The sequence below is a fragment of the Macrosteles quadrilineatus genome, unplaced genomic scaffold, assembly GCF_028750875.1.
Source record: "Macrosteles quadrilineatus isolate MER2022 unplaced genomic scaffold, UCM_ALF_1.0 Scaffold_1__1_contigs__length_201487025, whole genome shotgun sequence".
NCBI lineage: Eukaryota > Metazoa > Arthropoda > Insecta > Hemiptera > Cicadellidae > Macrosteles > Macrosteles quadrilineatus.
In genome coordinates this window covers 107810312-107823587 of record NW_026542594.1, presented here as the reverse complement: position 1 = coordinate 107823587, position 13276 = coordinate 107810312, and the positions used below count along the sequence as shown (strand labels likewise).

The window sequence follows — 13276 nt, the reverse complement described above, 5'->3', positions numbered from 1 at the left end:
CCCTTGCCTTAGCAGGACGACTGGAGAGGTTGCTCTTTTTTCTTTTAGGCATTTTAATATCCGAAAGTCCCACATGTATGTTAAAAAAGATTAAATTCCAATAAATCAAAAAAAAACTTTATATAAAACTTAATATATCAAAAACTTTTAACTTTCTAATTACATTTAAAAAACATTTTCAAAAAAATAAACAAATAAAAATCTCAAATCCTTTACTTACTTTTAAATTATAAAATAAAACATAGACAAACAATAATTTACAACATCTGGTTAATATTATGGTATAGCATTTAATTTGAATGAAATGAAACAGGTGATCTTACTTCTAAAAAGCATTGCTCACTCAGCATTGAATATAAAAAAAAACTTATTATATACTATGTGAACAAACAAAAACATTAATACTCTTACTACTAAAACAAAACAAACAGAAACATACTATTTAGCTATTAAATAATAGGACTATTTAGTATTTAGTCCTACTATTTATAGCTCCTAATATTTATGCACCAAAGGCAAAGGCATATATACAACTTTTTTATTGTTGTTTTTAATTTGAAATATTTGTATATCAGCTTAGAATTAGTAAATTTAATGTCATTCAAACAATGTTATTGCAAGGGTAGGTTAAGTTAAGAGGAACTTGGTTGAAATTATACATGTAATGACCTTGAAACGCTCGTAAAAAGATATTCATTATTAGAATAGAATGTAAAATCTACGGGAAGTGTAAAAAGTTATAATATAGAGTAGTAGCTACCTCTGGATTAGAAAACATCATAACTCTATGGGTAGTAATATGAAAATATGATTTAAAAATTTGGGAAAAGGCTAATGGTGTGAAAAATATTTCTCTCAAAATGGCAAAAATATACAATTAATTATCTCCTTGAGAAAAATGTTTCAATTTTTAAGGTGTGTGCCCTACTCTAAACACATGTTAATTGTTCAAAAATGTTAAAATGATTCAAGTAAATGTGAACTTTATAATTTCACTATTTTTACACCAAACTCTTTCAATACAATTATTCACATTAGCAAAATTTTAAATAATTAATTAGGGTTAGATACAGCATCAGATATACAATCTCACTAATTTCATAAAATAAATAATCAATGAACCATCAAATATAAGAATAAATAAACATGATTGTAGAGAATATTATATGCCTCCTATTTATAAACCAGCTGTGGCATTGTGAATTAATGTGGTTTGACAGTTCAGCTTGTTTACATTTGGGTGGCATAGCAAATTGTAAACATTGTGTTTGTTCTCATGGCAGCCATGGAGACCAATCAATATTTACTTTTAAAATCCTCAACTCAGAACTTTTAAAGCCAAAGGGGCAAAGCCCACGGTCAGTATCGAAGTGTGAATAGTCCTATTATGGTCCTTGGTATGGTAGCTATATTTCTGTAAAATTTAAGCCCAGTCAGTTCAGTAGTTTATGCGCCTATTAGTAATACACATACAGACACCACAAGATTTTTATATAATAGTATAGATAAAAATTTGAACGAATGGTGTTTTTGGCCTCTGGGGACATTAAAATGAAAAAGTAAATCGGTCCCGGGCCTAAGTCTTGCCATGAGACCTACGGTAATAGCTACTTCCCTATAGGGAAATTCGCTAAAATGTGTATTTTCATACCCATTGATTATGTAACCTGAACAGGCGACTCAAGCAGTTTTAAAATAATGATTGTTCTGTGGAACTTTTGATTGTTTCAAACAGTTTTGCTTATCAAAAAACCTCAAGTACATAAAAAATTATACAGTCACTAAAAATCATGAAATAATTTATTTTTGTAAAAAAATACAACCGACTTCAAACGCTCTAAAAAGAATGAAATAATTTCAATAAAGTAAACTTTTGTATTAGGCAAGCTCACGTATTTCAATTCGGCGCGGCTCAAACTGCAAATAATATGATTGAAATTAAATATTGTGTGTGTATTTTTAAAATCTATAAATTGTAGCTGGATAACATAAATATATAAAAAAACAAACTGAACTGTTTTGTTTATATATTAAATATTTTCTTGTATTTTATGTTTACTTCAGAATAAAAGCATTATGAAAATAACACACACAAATGTTCTATATGAATAGGAAAATAATTTAGTTTGGTATTATGATAGGGAAAAGAAGCTAGTTTAGTATTAAAACGTTACTTTTCCAAGTTAGAAACATTTAAATGTGTTATAATCTTTTTAAAGATACTTGTTAATACCACTATAATGCCGATCTCTGATTACGGTAATAAAATAACACTTAACGCATAACTATGAAAAATACATGCAGATTAACACCTTTAGTTATAGATAGTCACCTGCAATATGGACACCCATTTTGTATAAAAAATCATCATAGAGCCACGCCGACTTAAAATACGTGAGCTTGCCTAATACAAAAGTTTACTTTATTGAAATTATTTCATTCTTTTTAGAGCGTTTGAAGTCGGTTGTATTTTTTTACAAAAATAAATTATTTTAAATCCTAAGATCCAGTGCAACGCAAAATGGTAATGAAAACGATACTTTGATAAAGGGATTCAAAAGTTTGACCCTTAAGCATTTGATTTATTTCCAGACAGTGATTTAAATGGTTGACTAACTTTTTCTTTCAAATACAGTAACAGCTTCTCTGTAACCTTTCCCGGGAGGCAGCAGAGGTGTTTAAATAGTTTCAACGGTTTCAACCCCCGGCATTCCGAAACGGACTGAAAGCATTTCTTCCTCGGACTGTTGTTGATAGGTTTATGAAAGAATTCTAATTTTCTTAAGGGTTTGTCTGATTGGCACAACATGTTCTTCATACTATTGAATGCCCTTTTCTAAGAGTTTTCTCAGAAGTTTCAATATTAAGAAAACCCTTTTCTGCGACAAAATACTTGTAACTGTTTGCAATATTTTAAAACTATTACAGTTTAGATATTCATCAAAATAAATTTCATTTTCCAACGTGCGCCTAAAATAAATGTACGTACTTTAAATTTTATACCATGATAGTGCATGTAATAAATTGCAAACCTTTGCTCATTGCATGGAAAGCTTAACATTGTACAACAAGCCATTTCAATCAACAATGATATGTAAACAAAATCATAAACATTTACGCTAGGTGGAACTTTGTTAACTATAAATAGGATTGTTTTCATGGCAGTGAAAGCCAGTTGAGTGGAGCGATCACGTTTCATGGTTTTTAATAAAGCAATAAATAAACAAATTTTTATAGATATAATACAAAATACAACTATTTCGTCAATTTAACGGTAGAAATTTAAAGTACGTACATTTATTTTAGGCGCACATTAAAAAATCAAATTTAAAGGTAAGAAAGTTTAATTTGGTCTTCCAGCATTTCGCTTAGAAGTTTAAGAAATGTTACATACTGATCATTGATGCCCCATCCTATATCATATGTTAATATCTGGTTGACCGAGCGGTGCTCGGGGGAAAATCAGATTTATCGGTTTGGATTTTTGAAATAAAGCATAGCCATTACACACAACAGAAGGTTTGACAGATTTGTTTAAAATTTTATGTAATTGTTGTGATGAGCAATTTGTAATCAATTGCAATTGAGGCAACTTCAATTACACTTTATTTGTAACATGCCAAATAGTATGAAATGGCTTACCAGCTAATATGATTTCTTATTTTCCTTTTCTTTGCTATTTTTTGTAACCAACATGGCAACTCATAAGGCCATACGTTAAATATTTTCAACATTTAATGTAAACATATCCGGTGACAGCTAGAAAAAAATCATCACCATCCAAACAGCTGTTCGTTATATCATATGTCTTATTCTCCAAACAGATTATTAGTCTATATATATAAAATCCAATGTATGTTTGTATGTTTGTATGTTTGTATATTTGTATGTTTGTCCTTTATGGACTCCGAAACCGCTCGACAGATTGTAATGAAACTTTCAGGCATTATTAAGCATTATTCAAGGATGGTTTGTGTGAAGTTTGGTGCAGATCCGTCAAAAGGGCTCCGCCCCAGTGGCTCTGGAGTTTCCCATGTTAACCTTATGAGTACTCATATTTAAATGGAATTAAAGAATCTTAACAGCTGGTTCAACTAAACTATCTGATTCTGTGATGTTCAATAGCATTAAAAAGTTAATTAAAAAGTTAAGTTAGTTAGCATTAAAAGTTTACCAACAGGGTGCAGCACTATATATATTTTTTTAATTTATGATAACAGCTAACTTGCAACCAAAAGGTGAGTGAGCGTAGCGAATGAACTTCAACCTGGATGCGAGTTAGCGTAGCGAACGAGCTAACCTGAAGGCAAGTGAGCGCAGGGAACGAGCTCCAACCTAAAGGTGAGTGAGCGTAGCGAACGAACTTCAACAGCTAATTAGCAACCAAATAGTGAGTGAGCGTAGCGAACGAACTTTAACCAGGACATGATTGAGCCATGCGAACAAACTCATCTTGAAAATGAACGAGCATTTGACATAAATCCACACTAGGACAGGACGACGTCTGTCGGGCCAGCTAGTATTTCATAAATGACGTATGGGGTAAACATTAGGGGAAAACTTGACAAAATTGCACACAATGGGGGTTTGAACGTCCGTTATTTTAATTCAAAAGTAGTGAGGCCATATTTTCTAAAGGCATCCTTGCCAATCCATTGGATCCAAAAAGACTATTTAAATCGAATCCCGATGGATGCATTGATCTTATCTAGTTTTTTAGGATAAGTTCGCGTAAAATGCCTTCTGGGCCGTTACAGACAGACAGACGGGCAGAAATTGAGATAAGACTTGTTTCGGCTTCTGTAATGTATAAAACGTAAAAATAACCAAAAAAGATCATAATTCTGAGCAATGTACAGATTAAACTCTAATTTTATTTAAATAGATTCGTAAAACCAAAAAGTAACGAACAGCTGATGTTAAAAATACCTTCCCTATCCCATAGTGTACCATGTTATCCTTTTACATTACCTTCATATTATCCGTTATTTCCCAACCAGCTTTGACAAATATCATAAAATGTGGTTTATGTTTTATTTTTGGTCAATTAATTCTTTGTGTAAACAACTAGATTTTTAGGCCAATGCAAAACTCCAGATAGTGTATACAACCAAGGGAATAGGCTACTTCGTATTACTAGAGGGGAATTGATAGTGAAATAATTAATTAATTTATTGATCAACCAGTGCTAGGCTTTTTATCAACATTTAATTGCATTGTATTTTTACCTCTAGTAATCAGAAAATAACCTCCTTCAATGATATGTATTAAATTTCACGATCTGCGCTCATGCATGCGCCGTTAGCTGTTACTGTATGTGAAAGTGAAAGTTAGTCAACCATTTAAATCACTGTCTGGAAATAAATCAAATGCTTAAGGGTCAAACTTTTGAAGCCCTTTATCAAAATATCGTTTTCATTACCATTTTGCGTTGCACTGGATCTTAAGATTTAAAATTACACCTCAATCATAAAAATCGATGAAGTAGTTCGGGTGAAAAAGGGCTGTTACAGCTTATTTCATTAGGAAGATAGATAATGTTAATCAATACAATGACATATCACATGCTTAATACTAGATATTAGAGGGTAATGACTAACCGAAGTGCCGCTGATTTACATAAAACAATTAATAAAATCAGTTAACACAATGAACATTGGCCGATACGTGGCAGAGCTGACCACGGGGGGTAGATTTCCGGGGGTAGATGTCCGGGGGTAGATGTCCGGGGGTAGATTTCCAGTCGCGGGCAGTTTCTCAACCGTGTATAGGCCCCGCCCCTCGTGACGTCAAAATGACGTAGGCGTTTTTTCATGGGGGTAAATATCCGGGGGTAGAAATCCGCTACCCCGAAAAACAGGCCATGCTGCAGCACAGGCAGCGCAACACTACGTCACAGTGGTGGATAGTTGTACTAAAATCTTAACGAAAAGGCCAGAGCTAATGGAGTAAAGTTTAATCCGAAAAAGTTTCAGTATAGGCTAGACAAGGTTAATTTCCTTGGTCATGTGTTTTCGGTTAGTAGTGTAAGCATAGATGATAAGCACGTAGAGTGCATACAAAATCTCCCTGATCCTAAGACTAAAAAAGAACACCAGCGAGTTCCCAATAAATTAATTTTATAAACAAATTGTGAAGTTTTAATTAAGTCCCACTTGCTTCAATGTTAATAACAAGAACATCACACAATAATCCTAAGTTTAACCCACCGATTAAAGTTAACTGAGATTAAGTCTTTAGTACTTCATTTCATATAGTATGCCGTCATTTCTACACCATTTCGGGTCATCTTCAGTTAAGCAAATATAAATTGTTATTACAGACATCATTAACACTGACTGCACAATGAATAAATACGATTATAATAAAATTTTATGACACTAACAAAGATTTCAAATACAAATTGTATTTGTACTTTGCTATGGTTAAAGTGTAGCAAGTGCCCTAATTATATTCTGTATTTTTTTTTGTATGTCTGTTGGTAACACATTAATTTCCTTATTAGTGTTCCTCATTAGTGTTTCAGGGAAAAGACAAGAGCACCTTTGTTAATAAAAATGCCAACCGAAATAAAGTGTTCAATAATGAGGTTGAGGTAGTATTTTAACTACTTTTAACCAGTGTGGAAAGTTACTTTCAACTATAGGCCTACCTTAGGGCTATGTCTCATAAAGCACTTTTTTTTTAGTTTAATCATTGGATATAACATATGGACCATCACGCTCCGGGTGACATTTAATTGCGAATCATTTGTTTTGGCTTGAAATTCTAAACTGTCAGATATTGTAGTTGTGTAGGTTTATATGTCCTATAATAGTTTTGCCAGGATATCTGGAAATATACAAACCAAATGCTGTTTTGAATATAAAAAGGTTTCAAATTACTACAAGATCCCTGTCCGTAGAATGCACACAGCTATAGTCCTCGCCACCCTAAGTTGAGGCAGCCAAAGGCCGCACTAGATATACGACGTGCGTCCTTGGGCTGCCCAGGCCCGTTTTTGACCCTGTCAGCGTTATATACAGAGGAGTGTGACGGCTGGGACTGAACCTGCTAACACACTCACTCTCACGTGATGAGAGACGTTATATACAGAGGAGTGTGACGGCTGGGACTGAACCTGCTAACACACTCACTCCCATGTGGTGAGAGACGTTATATACAGAGGAGTGTGACGTCTGGGACTGAACCTGCTAACACACTCACTCTCACGTGATGAGAGACGTTATATACAGAGGAGTGTGACGGCTGGGACTGAACCTGCTAACACACTCACTCTCACGTGATGAGAGACGTTATATACAGAGGAGTGTGACGGCTGGGACTGAACCTGCTAACACACTCACTCCCATGTGGTGAGAGACGTTATATACAGAGGAGTGTGACGTCTGGGACTGAACCTGCTAACACACTCACTCTCACGTGATGAGAGACGTTATATACAGAGGAGTGTGACGGCTGGGACTGAACCTGCTAACATACTCACTCTCACGTGATGAGAGACGTTATATACAGAGGAGTGTGATGGCTGGGACTGAACCTGCTAACACACTCACTCTCACGTGATGAGAGACGTTATATACAGAGGAGTGTGACGGCTGGGACTGAACCTGCTAACACACTCACTCACACGTGATGAGAGACGTTATGTACAGAGGAGTGTGACGACGGGGACTGAACCTGCTAACACACTCACTCTCACGTGATGAGAGACGTTATATAACGAGGAGTGTGATGGCTGGGACTGAACCTGCTAACACACTCACTCTCATGTGATGAGAGACGTTATATACAGAGGAGTGTGACGGCTGGAACTGAACCTGCTAACACACTCACTCACACGTGATGAAAGACGTTATATACAGAGGAGTGTGACGGCTGGGACTGAACCTGCTAACACACTCACTCACACGTGATGAGAGACGTTATATACAGAGGAGTGTGACGGCGGGGACTGAACCTGCTAACATACTCACTCTCACGTGATGAGAGACGTTATATACAGAGGAGTGTGATGGCTGGGACTGAACCTGCTAACACACTCACTCTCACATAATGAGAGATGTTATATACAAAGGAGTGTGACGGCTGGGACTGAACCTGCTAACACACTCACTCTCACGTGATGAGAGACGTTATATACAGAGGAGTGTGACGGCTGGGACTGAACCTGTTAACACACTCACTCCCTGAACAAACTCACTCTCACGTGATGAGAGACGTTATATACAGACTAGTGTGACGACTGGGACTGAACCTGCTAACACACTCACTCTCATGTGATGAGAGACGTTATATACAGACGAGTGTGACGGCTGGGACTGAACCTGCTAACACACTCACTCACACGTGATGAAAGACGTTATATACAGAGGAGTGTGACGGCTGGGACTGAACCTGCTTACACACTCACTCACACGTGATGAGAGACGTTATATACAGAGGAGTGTCATGGCTGGGACTGAACCTGCTAACACACTCACTCCCATGTGGTGAGAGACGTTATATACTAAGGAGTGTGATGGCTGGGACTGAACCTGATAACACACTCACTCCCTGAACAAACTCACTCTCACGTGATGAGAGACGTTTTATAGAGAGGAGTGTGGCGGCTGGGACTGAACCTGCTAACACTCTCACTCCCATGTGGTGAGAGACGTTATATACAGAGGAGTGTGATGGCTGGGACTGAACCTGCTAACACACTCACTCCCATGTGGGTGAGAGACGTTTTATACAGAGGAGTGTGACGGCTGGGACTGAACCTGCTAACACACTCACTCTCACGTGATGAGAGACGTTATATACAGAGGAGTGTCATGGCTGGGACTGAACCTGCTAACACACTCACTCACACGTGATAAAAGACGTTATATACAGAGGAGTGTGACGGCTGGGACTGAACCTGCTAACACACTCACTCACACGTGATGAGAGACGTTATATACAGAGGAATGTGACGGCGGGGACTGAACCTGCTAACATACTCACTCCCATGTGGTGAGAGACGTTATATACTAAGGAGTGTGATGGCTGGGACTGAACCTGCTAACACACTCACTCCCATGTGGTGAGAGACGTTATATACAGAGGAGTGTGCTGTCTGGGACTGAACCTATTAACACACACACTCCCTGAACACACTCACTCTCACGTGATGAGAGACGTTATATACAGACTAGTGTGACGGCTGGGACTGAACCTGCTAACACGAGAGACGTTATATACAGAGGAGTGTGACGGCTGGGACTGAACCTGCTAACACACTCACTCACACGTGATGAAAGACGTTATATACAGAGGAGTGTGACGGCTGGGACTGAACCTGCTAACACACTCACTCACACGTGATGAGAGACGTTATATACAGAGGAGTGTGACGGCGGGGACTGAACCTGCTAACATACTCACTCTCACGTGATGAGAGACGTTATATACAGAGGAGTGTGATGGCTGGGACTGAACCTGCTAACACACTCACTCTCACATAATGAGAGATGTTATATACAAAGGAGTGTGACGGCTGGGACTGAACCTGCTAACACACTCACTCTCACGTGATGAGAGACGTTATATACAGAGGAGTGTGCTGGCTGGGACTGAACCTATTAACACACTCACTCCCTGAACACACTCACTCTCACGTGATGAGAGACGTTATATACAGACGAGTGTGACGGCTGGGACTGAACCTGCTAACACACTCACTCACACGTGATGAAAGACGTTATATACAGAGGAGTGTGACGGCTGGGACTGAACCTGCTTACACACTCACTCACACGTGATGAGAGACGTTATATACAGAGGAGTGTCATGGCTGGGACTGAACCTGCTAACACACTCACTCCCATGTGGTGAGAGACGTTATATACTAAGGAGTGTGATGGCTGGGACTGAACCTGATAACACACTCACTCCCTGAACAAACTCACTCTCACGTGATGAGAGACGTTTTATAGAGAGGAGTGTGGCGGCTGGGACTGAACCTGCTAACACTCTCACTCCCATGTGGTGAGAGACGTTATATACAGAGGAGTGTGATGGCTGGGACTGAACCTGCTAACACACTCACTCCCATGTGGGTGAGAGACGTTTTATACAGAGGAGTGTGACGGCTGGGACTGAACCTGCTAACACACTCACTCTCACGTGATGAGAGACGTTATATACAGAGGAGTGTCATGGCTGGGACTGAACCTGCTAACACACTCACTCCCATGTGGTGAGAGACGTTATATACTAAGGAGTGTGATGGCTGGGACTGAACCTGCTAACACACTCACTCACACGTGATAAAAGACGTTATATACAGAGGAGTGTGACGGCTGGGACTGAACCTGCTAACACACTCACTCACACGTGATGAGAGACGTTATATACAGAGGAATGTGACGGCGGGGACTGAACCTGCTAACATACTCACTCCCATGTGGTGAGAGACGTTATATACTAAGGAGTGTGATGGCTGGGACTGAACCTGCTAACACACTCACTCCCATGTGGTGAGAGACGTTATATACAGAGGAGTGTGCTGTCTGGGACTGAACCTATTAACACACACACTCCCTGAACACACTCACTCTCACGTGATGAGAGACGTTATATACAGACTAGTGTGACGGCTGGGACTGAACCTGCTAACACGAGAGACGTTATATACAGAGGAGTGTGACGGCTGGGACTGAACCTGCTAACACACTCACTCACACGTGATGAAAGACGTTATATACAGAGGAGTGTGACGGCTGGGACTGAACCTGCTAACACACTCACTCACACGTGATGAGAGACGTTATATACAGAGGAGTGTGACGGCGGGGACTGAACCTGCTAACATACTCACTCTCACGTGATGAGAGACGTTATATACAGAGGAGTGTGATGGCTGGGACTGAACCTGCTAACACACTCACTCTCACATAATGAGAGATGTTATATACAAAGGAGTGTGACGGCTGGGACTGAACCTGCTAACACACTCACTCTCACGTGATGAGAGACGTTATATACAGAGGAGTGTGCTGGCTGGGACTGAACCTATTAACACACTCACTCCCTGAACACACTCACTCTCACGTGATGAGAGACGTTATATACAGACTAGTGTGACGGCTGGGACTGAACCTGCTAACACGAGAGACGTTATATACAGAGGAGTGTGACGGCTGGGACTGAACCTGTTAACACACTCACTCCCTGAACACACTCATTCTCACGTGATGAGAGACGTTATATACAGACTAGTGTGACGGCTGGGACTGAACCTGCTAACACGAGAGACGTTATATACAGAGGAGTGTGACGGCTGGGACTGAACCATTTTTATCAAGCCCATGTAATAAGGAGATTTTTTCTATAGACATCTCGGCGATGTCTTGGATATTTAATGGGAATATTGAAATAGGACGATGACAATAGTTATCCGGATCCATTACTGAGCCTTTTTTAAGAAGTGGTTTCAGCTCAGCTTTTTTTAGCAGCTTTTTTTTATTGATAATGGGAATTATTGTGGATGTCATAAGCTGGGCTTGCACTGCTCATCAATGTTTGAGCATTGTAACGGACTTAGTTGCCATACTACAGCAAGTATAAGACCAAGAGGAAGGTGAGCAATAGTTAAATGGTACATTATCATAAAAAAACCTACACAACAACCAAAAAGAAGACGGAATACTCAGAAAAAGATTACTTCAACGTCCTCTACAGAACAAATTAACCAAAAATATTTTTTGACGTAGGCCTATGTTGAATCATTCTATGAGACACTGATGAATAAAAAAAAAAATAACTATTCATTAATATGTAATGGATCCAATATAATACGCTAAATGCAACACCAAAGTCTAATGTAATCTCTCGATATGTTAGTTAAAACCTCTTCACTAGATAATTTATATTGCATAACAACCTCATTCCATGCCTTTACTCTGGGTCGATCACATCACTTGCGGCTGTTAGGCGGCATGGAGCGTCGGTGCCAGCGCTACCGAGGCTCAGTCTCCTGTCTCGTTGGGCCGTTCCCCTGCCCACGGTAATATCGTAATCCTATACTTATGTATATGAATATGTTCAGTAAGACATGCTCTACAACTTGTAGAGGAAGTCATAATTTCTTAACCATTAATCATAATGAATTAATTAACAACATTTTGGGGTGAGTACATGAATTCACGGTTTGAATCACCTGATTCGACATAGAGGAAGTCTTTTTAATAAACAAAACAAAAAAAAAACAAAAAAACTACCGCAGAAAAGCTTAAATATTGGGGTAAAACTTTGCTTAATATCATAATTCATCATAGAATTGTGAAGAAAGTATTGGAGTTATCACTAAAGTGTAATGAAACTTTATTTTAGAAAATTAAAAAAGAATTTTAGAAAGTTAAAAATTATTGTAATAGAATAAACCATATCGGATATAAGCTTGATTTAGTAAAACCTTGCAATTCCCAACTTAAAGGGGGGGAGGGGGATTTTAGGAATTTTGGTCAAATGTAGGCCTACATCTTTTTCTGTACTATCCAATGGTAGGATAGTTTTGCCTGTCTTTAATTTGCTCCGACACATTTGACAACAACGAACACAATTGACTGAATTATCGTGCAGCTTTCCCACAATGGGTAATAGTTTTAATTCATAAACTTACTGTCATCATCTTTCCAGATATTTTTCTTAAACTCTCCTCGTTTTGGAACATTTTTCTTAATGGCTTCTGTGATTTTTCTTGATTGCTTTGCAATTACATCCTTCTTCTTTACAAACCCATTCTTCTTTTTGGTTTCCTCAATCGATTTTCGTATGGTACATTTTCTTTCTTCTTGAGTCCTTACACGGTTTCTAGAACCCAAAATAAAAACTTTTTTAGCTGCAAAAAATTTTTGCAACAGATGTTGCCACAGACACAGACACACAAAACACAATTGCTGTTTTACTTAACTAGAAGCTATTGCAATTTTGGCTGCATAATGTTTAACAATTAAACATGCTTTGTTAACTTTCCAAGCAACAATTTGGAATACTTGATATAAAGTTGCAAATAGATTTATGAAGACTATTTGGATTAATGCTATCAAGCAAAGATTGCTCTTTAGTACAGGTAAAACTCGTCATGATTTTACCACGCTAGTTGTTCCATTTAAAGTATGTCCATTTGAAGTAATCAACTAGCTGCTGTCTATTGGAAAGGTAGAAACCAAACCAGGCGAGTGCTGAACCACCCACCTATACCAAAAGCTCAAAGTTTTTCTATGATGCGTTGATGGTCCAGGCAATC

General features: G+C 38.2%; 1 protein-coding gene across 1 annotated transcript in view; it reads right to left on the bottom strand.

Annotated features, from left to right (window-relative positions):
* Positions 1-13276, bottom strand: part of LOC128982899 (ribosome biogenesis protein NOP53-like) — a 99353-nt gene that overhangs the window by 68463 nt on the left and 17614 nt on the right. The window contains exon 3 of the mRNA XM_054401961.1: positions 12650-12840. Within this exon, the coding sequence (XP_054257936.1) occupies positions 12650-12840 (191 nt within the window). The remainder of the gene's footprint in view (positions 1-12649; positions 12841-13276) is intronic.